This window comes from Sardina pilchardus, chromosome 1 (genome assembly GCF_963854185.1).
Source record: "Sardina pilchardus chromosome 1, fSarPil1.1, whole genome shotgun sequence".
NCBI classification, from domain to species: Eukaryota; Metazoa; Chordata; class Actinopteri; order Clupeiformes; family Clupeidae; genus Sardina; species Sardina pilchardus.
The window spans coordinates 22,248,811-22,271,310 of record NC_084994.1 but is presented as its reverse complement, the minus strand read 5'-3'; the positions used below and the strand labels follow the sequence as shown (position 1 = coordinate 22,271,310).

The 22,500-nt window shown below is 44.6% G+C and overlaps 1 protein-coding gene across 1 annotated transcript in view; it reads right to left on the bottom strand.

The window, feature by feature from the left end:
- LOC134077312 (beta-1,4-galactosyltransferase 1-like) overlaps positions 1-5,614 on the bottom strand; it is an 11,621-nt gene extending 6,007 nt beyond the window's left edge. The window contains exon 1 of the mRNA XM_062532846.1: positions 5,428-5,614. Coding sequence (XP_062388830.1) covers positions 5,428-5,614 — 187 coding nt within the window. The remainder of the gene's footprint in view (positions 1-5,427) is intronic.
- Between the last annotated feature and the right edge of the window lie 16,886 nt (positions 5,615-22,500).

The window sequence follows — 22,500 nt, the reverse complement described above, 5'->3', positions numbered from 1 at the left end:
CTTGGCAGCACCCATTTTCCCTTCTATCCTGACCAATTGCCCAGTCCCCGCTGAAGAGAAACATCCCCAAAACATAATGTTGCCCCCACCATGCTTCACACTAGGTATGGTGTGTTTTGGGTGTGTTTGGGTGTGTATACTGTGTTTGGTTAGCGCCTGGAGCTCAGTCCAAAAACTTCAATCTTAGTCTCCAAAAAGTTCGATCTTAGTCTCATCTGACCACAAAAGCTTTTTCCACATGGTAGCAGAATATTCCAGATGTGTTTTTGCACTGAACTCCAAGCGCAATGTTTGGCGAAAACCAACACAGTACACCACCCAAAACACACCATACCTAGTGTGAAGCATGGTGGGGGCAACATTATGTTGTGGGGATGTTTCTTTTCAGCGGGAACTGGGCAATTGGTCAGGATAGAAGGGAAAGTGGATGCTGCCAAGTACACCCACATTCTTAAGGAAAACCTGTGTCCCTCTCCTAGACAGCTGAGGATGGGGAGGTCATTCGCCTTCCAACACGACAATAATCCTAAACATATACTGCCAAAAGAACAAAGCAGTGGCTTAACGATAGGATGGTGAATATCCTTGAGTGACAAAGTCAGAGCCCTGACTTAAATCCTATAGAAAATCTGTGGATTGACTTGAAGAGAGCAGTCCATCGCCATTCCCTACAGAATTTGACTAAATTTTAACATTTCTGCACAGAAAATTGGGCAAATATTCCCCTATCTAGGTGTGCAAAGCTATAATAGAGATATATCCAAACAGATTGATGGCTGTAATGAAAGCAAAAGGAAGCTTTACAAAGTATTAAGTCAGGGGTATGATGACTTTTCCAACCCTGTTATTCTAGTTTTTAATTTTTTATTAATTTCCAGAACTGTTGACTTTTTTTTCATTATTTTGATCTTGTACAGCTAGATTTGTTAATAAAACTGGAAAATATTTTTTTTTAAAAATGGGTTTTGATTTCAGGCTGTAAGACAAAAAAAGTAACTATTTCAAAAGGGTATGATGACTTTCTATAGGCACTGTACTGTATGGTCTCCCATGAACCAAATTACATAAAACTTGGCATACATTCAGAGGGTGTCCTATTGATCCTATCAAATGTCATGCAATTTTGAACCTGTCAACCAGGATACCTGTGATCTCAAATTCCTCATTTTTGACAAAGTGGTGCTATACATTAAATGAGTCGTTATGGGATGGGTTGACATGGCCCCAAGGCCCTAAAGCTCTCGAGATATTCACGGAAAATTGTGTCTGGCCATCTACAGGCCAGTTGGTGTACAGTCACTAAATGTACACATAATTTCATTCATTGTATGCGTTTATTGTATGAACTTAAAGGAACACTTCACCGTTTTTTCATATTAAACTACGTTATTCCCTTAATCAAGACGAGTTGATACATACCTCTCACGTTCCAATGTGTGCACTCACTGGCTCTGGCGCGCGGCACAACTTTGATAGCATTAAACTAGCCCAATGCATTCATTAGGATCCAAACAGAGATGCATTGAAACGTGAGAGGTATGTATCAACTCATCTTAGTTAAGGGAATAACGTAGTTTAATATGAAAAAACGGTGAAGTGTTCCTTGAAGTGACATCCCATGCTTAATCCATTTAAAATGACGTCAACCTACCCTTTGCAGCTCTTCTGGGAAGATTTAGGGGTGTGTTTTGACCATTTTCCCAGAAGGGCATTTGTATTTATGGACCCTGCTTTGTGCACTGGTGCAGTCATGTTGGAACAGGAAGGGACAATCCCTAAACTGTTCCCACAAAATTGAGAGCATGGAATTGTACAAAATATCTTGGTAAATGGCATTCAGAGTTCCTTTCACTGTAGCTAGGGCCGAATTCGGAAAAATTGGGCACTTCTGGAAAAGTTTTTGATTTTTGGCAGGGTGTAAGATATATAAAAAAATCCATGGATACAAGTTGGGGTGACACCCCTAGTGGCAGTTATGCATACAGTCCAAAATGGCCCCCACCAAAAAGATAAAAGGTTATATCTCAGCTTCTTTTACTCTCAATATCTCTGTCACACTGAAATATTACCCGGACCCTAGACCATATTTGTACCTCCAATGTTTTCTTTCTTTGCTGATTGGACAGGTCACTATCACTATAGTGTCAAAAATCACATGTTGGAACCAAAAGGACCATTGTTGAGGCTTTAAATAAGCACTTCAGAATTATGCCACAGTGAAAAGTTATATTTGGCTTTTAGTCAGGCAGCTAAGGGGTCCCACCTATTTTTTTTTTTGCAGAATCTATTAGACTAGGGGTACCTCTTAAGATTTAGAAGGGTACCCAGTGATATCCCTTGGGCAATTTTGTATATTTAGCCTTTCTTGTCCAATGTGTTGAATATAAGGCGGAGATACTACAGGTGAATATGGTAAAACAATTAACAAGCAGTTATTACAATGATACTTCACCAGTTGATTGCTTAGATCAATATAAAAAATAAATGTATTACAAGTGTTCTGTAATTTAATGTTTGAATATGCAAATTAGGCATGGTGCATTAAATATGCACTGATTTGCATAAACTCAAAAAGATCAAATCTGAAAATTGGCTAAAGCCAGTTTGATTTTTTTTTTTTTTTGTTCGTTGACATAAGAGAGAAAAGTATCTTATAGAGGGAACTATGGATATCTCTTTCAGTTATTCAGTAAATCAGAAAATACTACCAGCATATACAAAAAAGAAATCGCCATGTTTTTTGGAATAAAATTTAATATAAATCAGGCTAAGAATAATATATCAACAACCCCCTCTTTAAAGGTTGGGTACGGAATTCGCAAAACTTCCGGCAGATTTTGAACATATACAACCTCAAGGCCCGCCCTCCATGCACGCACATTCATGCACGAACGAGAATTCAGATGCAGAGGCTAAATGAAATGCCAGCCTGGCGTCTACAGCACTATGAGCTCTAGTCTCCATACAATCGCTCACATCAACTTCCCCAATTACATTATTTATTCACCTCCAAAGGGTTGTAGGTAATAGTTCCACAATTATGGTAAAAGCACCTTAGCCTACCTTAGCCCTTCGGAAATTCTAAAACAACGATGCATTTTAATACACCAAAATAACATTTGAAATACCTTTCAGTAGCCATAGGTGTGTATATTTGAACAGAATCTGGTTTGGTTCTTACCAGGGCGTTTATCTTCTGAAATATCCGAGTTTAGTGCTGGCCCGTTGGTTCGCCTATTCCGCTGTAGCTCCAAGCGCTTAAGTTTCGGTTTCATGTTTACAACACTCTTCGAGTCACGGTAAAATGTAATTTTTGCTACATTGCTTATTTATTGCGTGGGTGATTGAGTTTCCGTAGGTATCCGCTGCCTTAGTTTGTATAGAAATGAAGTGACACATACAACTAGAGGGGAACATTATGGGACGTGCAGCAGGCCTAATTAGTTTCGTTTCACCACTGACTCGCGGTCAACAGCTTTCGTGCTATGTGCACCATAGACATGATGTGCACGAAAGGGTCGCACGCGCGCGGGGGAGGAGGAAGAGGAAGACCGTTAGATTGACGAATGAGCTGTGAAATGATGGTATGGGGTTTAGAATTCTATTGGCTGGAGTTTTTCGAGCCCTGCCCGTTCCGCAGATGATTGACGTGTTTAATTTCCATTTCAGTGCTTCCAACTCAGTGGCTGTAAGTGGGTTAGGAATAGGATTTCAAGTGATTTTGCAAAAATGGCCAAAAAAGCCAATTCCATACCCTACCTTTAAGTTTAAGCAAATCAGCGCATATTTAATTGTATCATGCCTAATTTGCATATTCAAACATTAAAGTACAGAAAACTCGTAATACATTCATTTTTCATATTGACCTAGGCAATCAACTGGTGAAATTTCATAGTGATATCTGCTTGTTAATTTTGTTTTACCCTATTCACCTGTAGTATCTCCACCTTATTATATTCAACACATTGGACAAGAAAGGCTTAATATATGAAATTGCCCAAGGGATATCACCAGGCACCCTCCTAAATCTTAAAGAGGTACCCCTAGTCTACTAGATTCTGCAACAAAAAAAAACCTTTAACCGTCAAAACCAGGTTCACCTAAATTATGGCATTTGGCTGCTGGACTATGATGTATTGATTTCAGAAAAAGACAGTTTCTGGTAAAGGCATTTGCTAAACAATATTTTTCACACTAGAATGATGGCAACATGTTCAATATTATTCCTAAAGGGTGAATGTACTGTATGGGTTTAGAGGCCTGAATAATCTTTTTATGTTATTCAATTTCAGAGATATGGACCTTTTTCAAGCAAAAAGTGACCATGGCAATACATTTGACATGAAAATAACCTGAATATAGGAAGATAATATCAAAATGATCATTACTTGTATCAAAACAAGTAGAAAAAGTGTCATTATACAACAATTTATCACTAAAGAAAACTGAGATATAACCTTTTCTCTTTTCAGTGGGGGGCCATTTTGGATTTTACGGTAACTGCCACTAGGGGGGCCACCCCAATTTGTATCCATGGATTTTTAAAAACCTTAGGCCCATACCTAACACCCTGCCAAAAATCAAAAACTTTTCCAGAAGTGCCCAATCTTCATGATTTTTCACGTATTCGGCCCTAGCTACTGGAACTATGGGGCAAGACCTAGCTCTGTAAGAAATACAGTCAATGACAAGTAAGGGATGAAGGACAACCGGGTTGTCTGTTAACAGAAATGAATGCATGGTCAAGGTTATAATAGATGCGTTAATTTCTGTTAACAGACCACCATGGAGTCTATTATCTCGCTTATTCCACTGTTGCAACTTGTGTTGTGTTCATTTCCGGTTATACAGTCATTTAAATGTTTCAATTGCTAGAACTGTCTTGTTTGTAGAACTACTTTTTCCCGACACATTTCAACTAATTTCAAAACCTGCAGTACAAACTGTTGTTACTAGTTCTAAATGGTTGCTATATGGCCAAAGGCCAGTAGTTAATTCTATCTTTCCCGTTGTCAAGCATATCCCAGGATTCTGATGAACTTTAGCTCTGAAAAATCACAATTTTACTTAGTGTACTACCGTCATATCCTGGGTATATGGGAATGGGAATCCTGGGATATGCTTGACAACGGGAAATATACTACGACTGGCCTTTGGCCAAAATACAGACGTTAAGAACATAGAAAAATGCAATATTGAATTTTGCTATGTTCTTAACGTCTGTATTTTACAGCTGGGATGCATCCTGACAGTTCATTTAAACTTCCCAACTAATTTGCAGAATAAATAAACAAGTGTGATATGGCCAAAAAAAGTGGATTTACTTCATGGTGTTCAAAAAATGTATACTAATGATTGTTCTAAATTACGTACAGGTCAATGGGAAATTCAACCAAGCAGTGGAATAAGTTGGAAATAATTACTTACCCAAGTGCGGAGGGATTTTGGGACACAAGTTTGTTTCTGCTTCTAGGTGTTCCCAGAAGCTAGTGGCAAACGCCTGGCCATCCTTAAAGAGCAGCACGTAGAACATGGCCAGAGTAAGATTGACGGCGCAAAGACAAAACAGCAAGGTGCAGGTGGCACCTTTCAGGTTACAGGGCCAGACACTCATGATCAACAGCTGTTTTGTAATGGTTAAGACAAGCCTGTGTCAGTGAAAGTCTACGCTTGAACAATGGCGCACAGAATAACATGTTTTATGTGGTTTTCACCTTTGCCCCTGTATTCACAACCCTACTGGACATGGTCATTGCATCTGATAACTACATTTATGGGGCGTGGATAGTCATAACAATAATACAAAAAAATGTCCTTGTCTGGTTGGTGTCTGACAGCATTTCAGGCCGTAAGCCAGAGGCAATAAAGCAGCAGTGAAGCCAACAAATTGCTCATCATCTCATGAATAAATAGAACATAAAAAAATCACCCATGGCCATGTGGATGCACCAGTACTGAGCTAGACAACAGGGCACACAAATTAAATAGGTGAACCTGAAAGGTATTAAATTGTACAGAAACACAAATTACAAAACAAACTGCAAACAGGCAAAACAAGATATAGCGACAGTACTCAAGGTCACTTTCTTCTGCTATTTCAGGATACTAAAATAAAGCCATTGCATTTTTAAAGAGACAGTGTGGAACGTTTTGAGTTGTTTGTTAAGAAAATTAACATTAAGGGGGGGAGGGGGATCCTTGTTCAGTGAACTGTTTGGACTCATTGTGTTATGCTCACTGGTAATTCCTTGGAATTGCATTTCTAGTTCATATATTTTATGAAACAATTAATAGAATTGTGATGTTAGAGAAGCATTTCAAGGTCGTTAGGGTAGGAGCCGGCTTCACTCAAGACGTATAATGTTTTTAGAGTGCTGACTAAAGTATAAGCTATCATTGAAATCCAAGAAAAAATGGAGGCATTTTCTTATTTGCACCCAAACCGGAAATGCGTGCTATCCAACATAGCGGGACCATCTTGGCAGGAGATGGCCTACCTAAATCTAACAAGTTAGGATTATTAAAACTATATTTGAGATGGGAAAGTGGTGCTAAATTTCCACAAACTTTATTCAGTGAACGGGTAAAGCCGTCCGTTTGCAAGCACAATCAAGAAACACGATCTTTTTGTTTTGTTTACCGTTACCTAGCAACCCCAACAAGTTAGTCAATAATTAGTATTCTCCCCTTCCTCTTCGACGGGGCGTAGTACAGCGGTAAAGTGACTGTGTTACCATGCTCGAGGTGCTAGGTTCGAACTTCAGATGAATTTTTTTTTTTTTTTGCCTGCCAAAGTAGCTGCTACGCACCATGACTTCTTTTTTCTTAGATGACGTTACCTCGCGGCAAATAAGAGTTTGTGCTTTTTGAACCTGTCAAAGATTTACTGGTTTTATTTCAGTTATGAGTAGAGTTAAGTAGAAGTAGGCCTCAGTAGTTGTTAGAAAGGTTGTGTTTTGACTTTGAGCCCCCAACGCTGCCTGGAAGGCGCTTAGGCGTGGGTTAAGGTTAAGGTTAGGGTTAAGGTTAGGTTAAGGTTAGGGTTAAGGTTAGGAGTAGGATTAAGTGTTTTTAAGTCAACAGTGGCAGCGCTGCCTGGAAGACAACTCAGAAAACAACTCTTTAAAGTAGCTTGTCTTTGATGAAGCTACCACATGACCACTCATTACCCTAATATTTGTATAATCACTTCCAAGTAACCCAGACATGGCAAAACAGCTAAAAACTGTTCAAAACTATTAGGCCTAGCCTACTGTAGAGCTGGTAAATACACAGGCCTATTGACAGAGAACATGGATGTTAGACATCGGGTGTAAATAGTATTGTTGATTATTACACTATTTACACCCGGGTGTAAATAGCAATGTTGATTATTACACTATTTACACCCGGGTGTAAATAGTAATGTTGATTATTACACTATTTACACCCGGGTGTAAATAGTAATGTTGATTATTTGCACCCGGGTGTAAATAGTAATGTTCATTATTTACACCCGGGTGCAAATAGTCTCTGCCATAATTCTTCTGCCTAGACATATACAGTATTTTCTCTATCAAAAACGCTAAAGCTGCAGAGGGTTCCCAGTGCCAAAGTTCAGACCATCCCACCACCAGTAACACAGGACGTCTAGAGGAGGAAAAGCATCTTTGATGATTTAACTGTTGGTGAAGGCAGTGGGTGAGTGCACATACACACACCCACGCACACACACACACACACTTGCACGCACACACGCACACATGCATGCATTGCACACAGACACACACACACACCATGTTTTGTTTGAACCAACAACCAACATATTTTGACTACATTATTAGGCCTACTTGATGATAATATATTGCCTGCCCCCTAGTGCCCCCTTACAGTCCTCTACTGTAGTCCTGTACAATAAGTGAACCATAGGCCTATTGATATTGATGCTGATTGAAGAGGTTGCTTCAAGGTTGTTGATAAGTTCCAAAGAAAATCAAATTGCACCACTCCCTCTCCTTCCCAAGTAACATGTCCTACACCTCTCCTCCTACAGTAAAGTGTAGGCCTTACTGTTATAGGCTACTATGCCAGGATTGTGTAGGCTAGGCTACATCATACGTTTTACCAGTGCGCACACACTATGGAGGGCTAGAATTAAAATGCAGACTGTGCCTTTAAATAAGCGACTTTTCCACTGAAAACTTCAGCTCAATATTATGTGCAAGACTGATGTTTACCAAGCATGCCAAAGTGTTAAAATCTCTTAGTAGCCTACTATCATCATACGTTTTTGCATAGGCCTACAATCTCGAAATATGTTTTGAATGACATGGGCGCACGGAGGTGAAGCGGCTGGACAAACGCGAAATGACAAGGTGCTAAACAATTTAGTACACCTGTAGACAGGCTTTGTGGTTAACACAATGACAACCAGTAGGCCTATAGGCTAGTCTGCCACAGTTTCAAGCACGGTAGCCTAGACTAGTTTACACGCGCAGAAATTAAATACAGGCATCAGCATCACAAGATTGCTATCATTATCGGAAAATCCTGACATGTCAAACTGGTCGCAAACGCGAGGCAAAGACAAAAAAAACCCAACAACTTCATAAATGATGTCTTTTTGAATAAATTATTTTACCCTTACCGTTTAATGAATTCTGCTCAGAAACAAATAGTGCATCACGCACATCAAACACTTGCATCAAACATTCTTCAGACGCAGATCAATCATTCTGCTTTCACTTTCAATGAAATCCACTACAGAACGGTCAAAGCTACCTACTTGCTGAGTGATGACAGCCTAATGACTAAAAGAAGCACCAAACTCGCCGTCATTGTCAGTGGATTATTATACATAGCAATGATGCTAGGCTACAGAAATGTATAGGCTACTGTACATCCGGTCCACCGGCCCACCGGGCATTTGTGCGGTTGTACAGATTGCCAGTCTGAGCCTGCACACACACACACAGACACGTAGGTTGGGGTCCAGTCTTTTGGTAGACTGTCTAATTGGTTGGTGTTCAGACCAGTTCCTGGTAGATAGGTTCAGTTTGGTTCTGGCTGGAATCATCAGGAACCTGGACCACCTTTTGTACTGAAGGGCAGGGCGAGGCAATGTCTGCAATTACAACAGCAAATATGTGATCCATATACACACACACACACACACACACACACAGACACACACACACACACACACACACACACACACACACACACACACTCACACACACATACTCTTATCTCTCACACACATACAAACACACTTTTATGTTCTGGTTCTAAGAAGATGTTATATGTCAATTATTTAATTAGATTTGTTGTATGTGTGTCGGTGTGTGTGTGTGTGTGTGTGCGCTCATCTATGATATACTGTAAAGAAAAAAAAACACACGATGAGTTTGAACACTCACCCTGTGGGCGGTGTTTTCCCCTGCATCTGAGGAACACAGTGAACCCCAACGCAAACAGCATCAACGTGGCCACGCCCACGACTCGCAACACAGACATGACTACAGCAGTCCCTGGCAAAATAAACACACTGACTGAGTTTCATACACACTCTGTGTCAAGCACACAGTGTGGTAGAACATGGAGATGGCGGTGTTGGACATGGTGTGTGTGTGTGTGTGTGTGTGTATCGAGTAAGGGAGATGTCAGCACTATACTGATGCTGTTGGACACAGTGTGTGTGTGTGTGTGTGTGTGTATCGAGTAAGGGAGATGTCAGCACTATACTGTCGCTGTTGGACACGGTGTGTGTGTGTGTGTGTGTGTGTGTGTTGAGTAAGGGAGATGTGAACAATATACTGTCGCTGTTGGACACGGTGTGTGTGTGTGTGTGTGTGTGTGTGTGTGTGTGTGTGTGTGTGTATCGAGTAAGGGAGATGTCAGCACTATACTGTCGCTGTTGGACACGGTGTGTGTGTGTTGAGTAAGGGAGATGTGAACAATATACTGTCACTGTAGGACACGGTATGTATGTTGAGTAAGGGAAATGTAAGCACGATAAGAATATGGGAACTGGGGATGTGGCATTTTGGGCAGAGAAATGTGTTGATGAAAAGTGCAAAGTGCTGATGAACATGTTTCATATTCTCTGTATAACAAATAAGATGTTCATACTGGTACAATAACCAGGTAACTTAAACATATAAATATATAAACATATTTTTTTTCAAACATTGTTTGGAGTTATTGGGTCATATGTACTTCCTGTAAGTATCTCAAGATTCCCATATGTTAGAGATGTTAGAGAGATATGAGAAACATTACCTGGCAGACATGGGGCCTGTTCAGTTGTAATTGGTGGCAGTGATGGTCTGGATGATCTATGTGGGGCTAAAGTGTGACTGGGAGATGGGGAGGCTGAAAACAAAGATTTGTGTCAAGAAGCTACAGAAACAAAATGGCTGATTTGACAGTAGAGTAAAAGACAGTGGAGTTTTTTACTGTATACTATCTGATTGATGTTTTAATGTTTTTGCCCGTTGCTACACATTTTACAAAACTCCGCTCACTGTGCCAAAACTCTACACACAAGTAAACATCACACAACACTAGGAAATATACTATTCACATCACCATTCACAATGGCTAAACTGAGGGCTTTTTGTTGCTGGCTGATTGGTGTTCAGTTTTGCAAGTAAGTGCCTTCAAGTGTGTACTTGAGAGGTTGCAATTACATTGGATGCATGGATACATGTGTTTTACAAATGGTACTCTGAGAATTAATTTTTGAACAAAGTGTCTTATGTATGACTGACATAGAGAGTAGTATGCAGGACCAAGTATGTCGCATAAAGGAGTAAGTGTGTTGCAGAATTGCAACTAGAGTGCAAAGCAGTACTTTTGTTTAAGGTATAGGTACATGTGTTTGAGATCTGTTTCGACCTCACTCTGACCGTCACTACGGTCTAAAAAGGAATGATCACCTTCGTTCTGCCTATCACCGAGACCATATGTCAAAATAGTCATGTCCATGACCTCCGGAAGCAGTGTTGGGTAGGTTACTTTAGAAATGTAATGTGTTACAGTTACAAGTTACCCTGTCTAAATTGTAATAGTAGTGTAACTATTTGAATTACTTTGTCTGAGTAACGTAACTAATTACTTTTGATTACTTTTTGATTACTTTTCCGATTTTTTTATGATATATATAGTCCCCAAATCCATGCGAAGATTTCGGCCTTGGTCTACAGGCTGCCGAGCAGTTCTATACAAGCGCACAAGGCAGCAAGGGCATTCAATTCATGAATTAGCATCACATTTTTTGTGAGGATAATATAATGATAATCATAACACGTTCACAGGCAGGCATGTAGGCCTACGCTGATGGCACTGTAGACATGATAGAGCATATCAGAAGGTCCCGTATCAAGCTATGGCTGTGGAGGGAAACAGTTCTTTTTACATACAATATTCTTTGCCAGGTTTAGCTGACAATATTGAGATGTAATTCAAATTGTAATTTTGAAAAATTTCAAAAGTACCTGTAATTGAATTACACATTTTTCTACAGTAACTGTAATATATTACTGTTACATTTATTTTGTAATTAAATTACGTAACTCAATTACATGTAATGCGTTACTCCCCAACACTGTCCGGAAGCAGAACGACTTGCGTTAATAAATAGCAGAGAATGCTCCCGGGTCAGTCTCTTTCTCCTTCTCGCCTCAGAGACCTTGTGAGTATTGAAGAGACTCCGAAAGGTAAGACATCACTTTACGTAATTCGCTACCTGCGTGGTACGGGTGCATATTTTTGCCCCCGAGAATTGGAGTGGTGTGTTTCTTTTGTCAGCTGAGCTAGCTGTTGTCTAGCTTAGATTGCTGTTTGTTGAGCGCTAGTTCCGGTATTTTGTGTTGTTTATACTGTGCCTATACGCCTGTTCGCAGCCGTGGGCTTTGTGCGAGCCCACTATAGGTGCGTTCGCGCACTGGTGTGGGCCGCCGTGCGGTCTTCTGTGCTTTGTTGTCGTTGCAGCCGAAGTTTTTCGTAAGTCTGCCTGTTATCTCTTGTGTTTTACTGCAATGTGCAGCCGGATATTGTGTTAGCCTGTCAGTTTTGCTGCGGGCCACCTAGCGCTGTAATTTATTGTTTGCTTATATCATTACACGGTAAGTAATTACGTTGTTGTAATATTGTGTCACTCTGGCCTGCTTGTGCCGTGAGAGGTTTGTTTATATTGTTGCACGGTAAGTAATTCCGTTGCTGTCATATGTTGTGTTACTCTAGCCTGCTTGTGCAGTGAGAGGTTTGTTTATATTGTTGCACGGTAAGTAATTAAGTTGCTGTATTATTTTGTGTTCCTCTAGCCTGCGTGTGCAGTGAGAGGTTTAATGTTGTTGCACGGTAGGTAATTCCGTTGCTGTCATATTTTGTGTTGCTCTAGCCTGCTTGTGCAGTGAGAGGTTAATTGTTTGTTGCACGGTAAGTAATTCCGTTGCTGTACTATTTTGTGTTCCTCTAGCCTGCTTGTGCAGTGAGAGGTTTAATATTGTTGCACGGTAGGTAATTCCGTTGCTGTCATATATTGTGTTCCTCTAGCCTGCTTGTGCAGGGAGGGGTTTGTTGTTGTCGCACGGTAAGTGATTACGTTGCTGTGCTATTTTGTATTCCTCTAGCCTGCTTTTGCAGTGAGAGGTTTATTGTTGAGTGTTACCTGGATTTATTTCTGAGGTGTTCTCTGTTTATTGTATAGCCTGTTTTTGGCTTTATACTTTCTGTTTCTGTGCTTTGCCCTGGGCCACTGTTCGCAGTGGTGGGACTAGCCTGCGCCCATTGTGTGTTGTCATCCGCGGGCGTGGGCCTTCGTAATACTGTGTGCTTTTATTTGCCCAGGTGTGTTCATACGCTGTGGACCGCTGAAGTGCTCCTCTCTGTCGCCTCCCCGCCACGCCCTATACCCCTGTCCTCAGCTGGTGGGGCCAGTGTGCGCCTGCTAGGTGCATTCGTGTGCTGGTGCGGGCCACCTCTGTGGTTCTGTGGCACCCTAGACCGCTGTTCGCAGTCGGTTGGGCTAGTGTGCGCCTGCTAGGTGCATTCGTGCGCTGGTGCGGGCCACCTCTCTGGTTCTGTGGCACCCTAGACCGCTGTTCGCAGATGGTGGGGCTAGTGTACGCCTGCTAGGTGCATTCGTGCGCTGGTGCGGGCCGCCGGAATACCCTGGTGGACTAATCGAGGAGGGCTCCAGGCATCAACACTGCCTAGGCTTCTTGGGCCTGCGATGGCTTCACACTGCCTCAGGATCTGCAGCGCCTCCATGAGTGCCAGTGATGGGCACAGGGAGTGCCCCATGTGTCTTGGGGCCGCACACGTCCTGGAGGACGTCGACCACCCCTGCAGCGCCGCCTGCGACCTCTCCAGGGGTGAGCGACAACGCCGGGCCGCCCTGATATGCGGCCACGTGCATGAGGGCCGACGAGAGAGGCGACGTTCCCCTGTCCAGCCACTCCCTTTCAGCGGGCATGGCCGTAAGCACACTCAAAAGCGGGACCGACAGCGTGGGTCCCCCCACAGGCCGTCCCGGAGAGCTGCACCCACTCCGGCTGAGCGACCGGCTGAGCGTCCGGCGACAGCTGCAGCGACCGAGGCTGGTAGCGCTGAGTCGCTCCAGATCCTCTCTGCTCTCCAGGCTCTGGCACAGAAGATGGACTGGCTGGTAGATCGCCAGGCCTCTTCTCAAGACACCCTGCCCCCTGGCCAGGAGGGCACCCTCTCATCCAGGCCTGAGAGCCATGGTGAGGAGGAGGAACGGGGCGATGCGGATGTGCTATCCCTCTATGCTCCCCGAACAGAGTCAGACCACACAGGTGACGACCTCATGGGCGATCTGCAGACGGGCTCTGCAGTGCTGGGTGACAGCTCCGTGGGGGCGGGAGAGGTCCCCGTCAGCTCCCTGATGGCACGGGTGCTGAGCGCTGCGAACATCATGGGCCTTGAGGCGCCCACACCTGCTCCGGCACCCATGGTAGGTTTCTGGGAGGGCATCCCTTGTGCTACCCCACCGCCCCCCGTGCCAGTGCCGCCTGACTACACGGCAATGCTGAGGTCGTCATGGGGTAAGTTGACTCAGCGCCCGCAGTTCAATGCAGGCTGCCGCCAGCTAGCAACAGCCACGTACCCCGTGAAAACTGGACTCGGGGACATGCCACCGGTCGAGCAGTCAATGGCCGCGTTGACATCTCTGGGCCTCACTGGTGTGTCACCCAATCCACGCTGCCCCCGTAAGGAGTGCGCGAAGACAGACCGCCTGGCCACTCGTACTTTTAATGCAGCAGCACGAGCGGCCCGGATGGGTAACGCTCTGGCCATTACGCTGGCGTCGCTTCGCAAGACGCTGAGTCGGGACGACCAGGACGCCAGGGCCCTGCTGGATGCAGCTCTGTCATCCCACGCCCAGCTGACACGTGATGTGGGAGACGCCATGGGTTCCGCGGTGTTGTGCCGCAGGCAGGTTTGGCTGGCACAGACCTCCCTGCCAGAGCCTATCAAGCAGGAGCTGCTGAATCTCCCAGTTGTCCCTGGGCATGTTTTCCACCCAGGATCCCAGGAGGTGCTCGACCGCGCTGAACGTGCTGCAGCGTCGAGGGAAGCTGTCCAGCATGTGTGCCGTAGGCCTGCCTCAACGGTCAGCGTTGGTCAACCGTCTGTAGGCGGTTATAGGCCGCGGCTGCCGGCCTGGCCTTCGCCGAGGGGTTGTATCCCACAGGCCTCTGGTGACCGGCAATTTCATCCGCCTGACCAGAGATCGGCCCCATATTCCCATTCCAGCATTCCATGGGTGCCCGTCAATTGTCCTTCCCAGTTGTCACGGACCTCCTGGGAGGGGATTGTCCCAGACCCTTGGGTCGTAGCCACGGTGGCTCGTGGTTGCCGATTGCAATTTCTACGGCACCCCCCTGTGTTTTCAGGGGTCAAGGTAACGTCCTACGAGACCCTTTTTTAATGTCAGTATTTGCCAAAGAGGTTCAAGAGTTGCTTCTCGGTTCTTTTATTCTTCCCGAGAGGGACGGCGGTCTTCGGCCCGTTCTCAACCTCAGGCCCTTGAATTGTTATCTCAAGGTGCTGCCCTTCAAGATGGTCCACATTTAATTCTTGGGCTTCAGTCAACCACATGAAGGCCAACCTGCAACCCCGCCAACAGGCGAAGTTCCTTGGTGTCCTTCTCGACTCAGTCGGCATGGCGGCGTCTCTCACTCCGTGGAGAGCAGACCGCTTGCTCGGCATGCTGGGTCATTTCAGTTTGGTCGGTCTTGTGACCGCTCACAGGGTCCAGAAGCTGCTGGGTTTGACGTCTGCAGCAGCAGTGGTAGTTCCTCTTGGCCTGCTGAGGGCATGCCCCCTGCAGTGCTGGTTCAATGCCTTCTGTCTTCACCCGAAGAGCGACAGGCAGGTGATGCTGCGTGTGTCCCGGGCTTGCATTCGAGCCCTGCACCCTTTGAGGGACAGGGAGTTCTTTCTCAGAGGTGTCCCACTGGGGGGCCTTCCCCACAGGAGACCGGTCATTTCGACAGACGTGTCCCTGATGGCGAGGGGCATGTGGCAGCCCCCATGGACGTTGGAGCACATCAACGTCCTCGAACTGAAGGCCATCCATCTTGCCTTGCAGAGATTCCTGCCAGTGTTACAACACCAACACGTTCTCGTGAGGACGGACAGTACTGTGGCGGTGTACTACGTCAATCACCAAGGGGGAACGAGGTCCCAGCGGTGCCTCAAGGTGGCGGAGGCCTTACTGACTTGGGCATGGCCGCGGATGTCTTCCCTGAGGGCAGTGCACATCCCGAGTGTGGAGAACAGAGCAGCCGACATTCTCTCCAGGACGGGGCCACTCCCGGGAGAATGGGGATTGAGCGCGGAGGTCGTAAGCCAGATCTGGATGCGGTACGGGATCGCACAAGTGGATCTCTTTGCATCGGCGGAGACGACACACTGCCCGGAGTGGTACTCCCTCACAGGGCAGGGGGGCAGTTTGGGCCTGGATGCTCTGTCACAAGAATGGCCGACAGGCTTGTTGTATGCTTTTCCTCCACTCCCGCTCATAGCGCAGGTTCTCCGGAGGATCCGGGAGGGCCATCACTCAGTCCTGCTGGTGGCTCCACGGTGGCCAGCGAGGCCTTGGTTCCCGGACCTGCTCCAGCTGTTGCGGGGTCATCCATGGCAGTTGCCATGCAGAGCGGATCTTTTGTCACAGGCAGACGGGCGGATCTGGCATCCGAAACCAGGGACCCTCTGTCTGTGGGTCTGGCCCCTGCAGGGCCCGTCGTTGAGCAGGTAGATGTGTCTGTTCAGGACACGCTAAATAACGCCAGGGCTCCATCCACTAGAGCTTGCTACGCACTCAGGTGGGGAATCTTTTCAGATTGGTGTGTTGGCATGGGCCTCGAGCCAGCGACTTGCCCCGTGCCACAGGTTTTACGTTTCTTGCAGTCCGAATTGGATCGAGGCAAGGCGGCCAGTACCGTGAAGGTATATGCTTCAGCTATTTCGGCCTTTCACCGGGGTGTGGACAATGGTCCCCTTGGTAGGCATCCCTTGGTTTGCCAGTTCTTGAAGGGAGCCCGCCGGTTGCGTCCAGGTCGCACTTTGCGGGCACCGGGCTGGGATCTGCCCACGGTTTTAACGTAACTTACTGTAGGCCCGTATGAGCCTATTTTAGACGCAGATTTGCGTTCCTTGTCGCTTAAGACTGCCTTTCTTTTAGCCCTCTGTTCGGCGAAACGTGTCGGTGAGCTGTGTGCTCTCTCCGTTAGTGACGACTGCCTTAGGTGGCAGGCAGGAGGTGCTAGCGTGTCACTTTGCCTGAATCCAGCTTTCCTGCCAAAGGTTCTTAATCCGCAGTCCATTAACCAGGTTCTGGAGGTGACTCAATTCCAGCCTTCTTCCACCTCACAGGCACAGCACTACAAGTTGCTGACCCTGTGCCCAGTCAGGGCCTTAAGGGCCTATCTGGCCCGTACACAGTCCTTGCGGAAAGCGCACTCTCAGCTTTCATCTGTTACGGTGCATCAAGGCAGGGGCTCCCACTCTCTAAGCAGTGACTCTCGCATTGGCTGGTGGAGGTTATTTCCCATGCTTACAGGGCGCAGGGAATACCGGTTTCTTCTGGTACGAGGGCTCACTCTACCAGGAGTATGGCTACGTCTTGGGCTGCCCTTAGGGGTGTAGCAGCAGACGATATCTGTGCAGCGGCCTCATGGTCGACGCCATGCACTTTTACCCGTTTTTACAGGGTGGATGTCACTCGCCCGCCTCCAGTCGGCGATGCCGCCCTCATGTCCGTGACCGAGCGAGGTTTTAATCATTGATTCTGGGTTCCTCGCGACCCTTTTGGTATGTGTCATCCCTTTTTAGACCGTAGTGACGGTCAGAGTGAGGTCGAAACAGATCGTAGGTTACGAATGTAACTATGGATCTGTGAGACCGAGGGATGACCGTCACTATCCTTGTCGCTCGGACCATTCTGAGGCGTTCAGGGATAGGAGACTGACCCGGGAGCATTCTCTGCTATTTATTAACGCAAGTCGTTCTGCTTCCGGAGGTCATGGACATGACTATTTTGACATATGGTCTCGGTGATAGGCAGAACGAAGGTGATCATTCCTTTTTAGACCGTAGTGACGGTCATCCCTCGGTCTCACAGATCCATAGTTACATTCGTAACCTACGATATGGCAACAAAACTTCAAGTTATGTTACTTTAGTTTAAGCATGGGACTACAGTGTTCAGGCAACGGGCAAAAACTGTAATGTTTTTATATTTTTTTAAATTACAAAGTTAATGTGCAGTAAAATAAAGCTTTAGGAATCATGAAGAGAATGACAGTACCCAAGTATTAAAAATGTCATCTTTATCTGAACATTGATCTGAACTATCACTTGAATGTACACACCTACAACTACAGTTAAAAGCAGCTGAATCATGACATCATCATCCGATTCGATTCCACAGCAGTATTTCCCAGAATCCTCGGCGGTCAGGTTGCTGATGGTCACAGAAAAGACTCTTCCCGCCCTCTCGTCTTGCAAAGAGAATCTCCCGTGACGAGCCTGCGTCTGACGACTTAACTCCGTTTTAATGAGAACGTCCCCTGTGCCGGTGGCACACTGTCCCCGGGACAGGTACTTCAGGTAGTTTTGGAGTCCGACCTCATATGGGCAACTCAGTTTGGCCTCACCCCCTGCGTCTCCAATCACTGGATTCACTTTTTATAAGTTGAATAATTGAACATTTGAGAAATTCACAAGATGAACTACAGTACATACCTGCCACAAGTTCATCAAATAAGCAAAGTACAGCAATGTGAAATGTAACGATTTTATAGATAATCATTCAACCTAATTCTATTCTATATTTTTTCTTCTATCAGAATGATTGCCAGGCAACAACTCTAACTTTTGCATCAATTTGATATAAAATATAAGAGCTCTTTTTCAAAACGCTAAAAATCCATTTTTGAAAACATTAATAAATCATGATATTTAATTGTGTATTTCGGTTAATATCAATAAAAATGCAGATGTTTTGTTTTGATTTAGTAAAGATAAATCAACTAAACATAATCCAATACAGTTATACTGAAATCACTTGAAAAACAATAAAAATAAACAAATGATTTATGAAAATTGATTAAAATGGTGGATACAGTATATTGTTTTGGAAAAGAACTCTTTAGCATATATGTCACCAAAAAACCTGGTATAATAATATAGAATTAAATACAGTCAACGTGAAGCGCGGCACTGGGTTTTACAATGGCATCGAACGCGATCGAGCCAATCACAGTCAATACAAGGACCTATCCATTTTAGATACAGCAGGTCTGCAGCATACACTCACCAATGATCCTCGCTTCGTCTCCCACCAGCACCTGGTTGAATGGTGGTGAAGGGTTCTGAGCTCCGCACAGATACACGCCAGTATCCTCCCCTCTCAGGAGGCTCAGATGGACTATGAAGTAGTTCTGCCGCCGGTAGTCGGTGAGGGAGAACCGGCCGTGGTTCTGTGACGTGTCCGAGATGTTCTCCCGACTGGACACGCGCATGCTACACTGGCCGTCCTCCAAGACCTTGCAGAAATGCTTTTGCCTGTTGCCGTACTGTTGCTCGTAATGGCAACGGACATTAAGAACGCCACCTGGGGAACCAAAGTATAACGCCCTGCATAAGTCCCCTGAAAAAAAAGAAAAATAAGAAAATAAGAAAAAATAAGTCAATGTTTGCAAACATCTGTTTCAGTTTGCAACTTGTTAGAACCAAAAGGAATCTATAATACATTTCTCACTACAGTAAGGACGTGTGTAAATTGCTTCTTTATTTCCTTTGAAAAGTGACTATACTATTGCATTATTGTGTTGAAATGTTCCTATGGACACTGATACATTTATTATTATTATTATTACTATTATTATTATTAAATTAGTGACATGTGTAACATTACTGTAGGGTAACCTAGACTAGTAGACATGAAACAAGGTTGCTGTAAAACAACAAAAGGCTTACCTGAGATCAGGCGCAGGGTGAGGGTTAAGATGAGGAGTGGTGTGTTCATTCCGAGACGAGGCGAAAAATCGGTTTAGTTTCTAATTGTTTGTTTGTTTGTTTTAAGCCTGTCTGCATCTGTTTGTGTTCAAGACTGCCTCAGATCCTTTTGTGAGAGTGTTTGAGAAGGTATGTGTCTGGGGGTGTGTCCCTTCATCGATCTTTAAATATAGTAAGTAGTCAGTTGGTGAACCTTTTGCTTCATTAAACGTGATAGGTGTGAAAACCACACTGACCGCTCCACACCGTGCCTTTCGTAGGTGTTGATGTTGGTGAACAATAGCCAAGGGTCAAGGGTCAAGTCTTGCACCGTGCTTTTCAGACACGCAGACTACCACCCTTGATGTTGTTGTTTGTCTGCCACACATACTTTACATGACAGTACTTTTACATCCCCAGTATCACCATTAACAAGCACTTTTTCCCCAGTGCAGCTTATTTGTACATACCTCACCAAGTTTTTTTACCCGCACGTTGTGAATAAAAGAGCATAAAAAACATATTTAACATAAACATAAACATAATTTCGCCCTCAGTGTACTTCCTGTAAGTATTTTAAGATGCCCATAAACAATCCATTTTGTGATGTTAGAATAACAAAAAAAGCCCCCTGTAGACAGGGAAGGTGTGGAAACCACATTGACTAAGCTTTTGGTAGGCCCACTGAACATCCTGTTGTTGTAGCCAATCTCAAGGGGTCAAAACCTGCACCATGCCTTTCAGACACACAGACTTCCATACTTGACGTTGTTGTTAAAAATGTGTCTACTTTATCACATCACATACTTTACATCCCCACCATCACCAATAACATACACACACACACACACACACACACACACACACACACAGAGAGAGAGAGAGAGAGAGAGAGAGAGAGTTTGCAAATGATTACTACACCAACTTTTTTTTTTTTTTTGACCAGCAGGTAACGGTCATCAGAAAGATAACAAATATGGGTTGAGTGAGGGTATGTGAGGTGAGGATACATCAGACATCAGACCATGTGTACTTCAAGAGTATTTTGTTACCAACAATAAAATAGAAGTGAGATGAGAGGTGGGATGGGTGTACAGGGTATCAGTGTACAGGCCAGTCCTTTGTTTCCTCTCTCATACAGGCAGGGGGTAGGATGTGTGTGGTAGGGGGCTTTTACACCCTCAAAATGAATGTGTTGGAAACAACACATCTCTGTGTCCAGATAGGGACAACACAGTCTAAGTTGTTTCCAACGCATTGCTTTTGTTGTTTGCTACACACTTATTGAAATGCACACTAAGTTATGTTGTTTTCTTAACACATCTCTGTGTTCAGATAGGGACATTACAGTTTGTGTTGTTTTCCAACACATTTGTTTTAAGAGTGTACTTTTCTTTTCAAAATCAACCCAACCTCTATGAGAAGTTTTGAAGAAAGCTACAATTTCCCAAGTGAATACAAGCAAGAAAGGAAAACAAAATGAGGAGAGAGACAGAGAGAGACAGAGGAGGAGAGAGAGAAGGAGGATGATCGCAAGCCAGACCTGAAAGCGTGGGCACTAGGACCATGTATGAAGCAGGAAGCCAAACCTACCCCTACACCATTAAACCATTTCATACGTGCATGAAACCCCAAACATGTCATGCACACAGTCCAGCAAAACAATGATTTCATTACATTTAATTTTGCCATTTCATGGCAAAACAACGCAAATAAGTCTTTGCTCTCATCATTTGAATCCCTGGGTTTTTATATTCCTTATACTGCCACACGCATGTATCTGGGTTTCTGATAATCCCTTGTACCATACTTGACCTATTTAAGTCACTTTGGACAACATTGTCTGCTAAATGAATACATGTAAATGTTAAATAAAGTCAATCCATCTTGTGTTGTTTATATCAACAGAGTACAGGTCAGCTCCTTTAGCTCGTTCAGAGAAGTGTGTCTGCCTGGAACAGGAAGCCACAAACCAACGCCAAGACGCTGAGACGGCGCATATGAAAAAAAAAGAAGAAAAAAAACGTGTCAAAGTGTCATGCTGTTGAGTCTGTTGAAGACGCAACCAGTTACAGTGATGTCTGTGGGTGTGTATCTGTGTGTGTGTGTGTGGGGGGGGGGGTTAACATGCATCTGGTAATGCTAAGATGAACTGCTTGGAGCATACAGCAGTAGCCATGTCCACTTTCGTGTGAACTGTGCACTGGTAGTCTGGCTATCACCATGCTAAGCTCCATCTTTTAATATTGAACATTAGTCAGCGCTTTATTTCTACTGCACGAGAGGCCTGCTCTCAGAGGAGGGCCGGGACTGTCAAGCTCTATTGGCATCGTTCAAATTATGACTCCGTATGCTTGGATAATCCTTCAACCAATCAGACCAACGATCCGGCGCACCTTTTGGACAAGCTAGTTTGTGATTGGGGCCAACGGTTCTGGCAGGGAACAGAGGAGATAGTCCTAATTCGCCGGCAGGTCAGGCAGGGTTCACCCAGCCTAGTGCACTGGTGCAAAATGGAGTGCTTTTAGAGTCAAAACAAATACTTAACTACATCTCTACATGTTGACATCAGGGGGCGATATCATAATGGTGTGCTCTGAATATGTGTGTGTGTGTGTGTGTGTGTGTGTGTGTGTGTGTGTGTGTGTGTGTGTGTGTGTGTGTGTGTGTGTGTGTGTGTGTGTGTGTGTGTGTGTGTGTGTGTGTGTGTGTGTGTGTGTGTGTGTGTGTGTGTGTGTGTGTGTGATTATTACATGGAATGAAATATTAACTTGCTAGGGGTTTTCCGGCTTCCTGTCAGGCCTGAGGCCGCTAAGTAAATATAGAAATGTAATGTGATTTTCACACATTTACAGCCACATGTATGTTTATGATGTGTGAAGTTTCCTCCCAAGCATCATATCTTCTTTGTAAAGTCCCCTAGGCCTAAACCACCATATGGGGGAGACATTGTGTGTGTGTGTGTGTGTGTGTGTGTGTGTGTGTGTG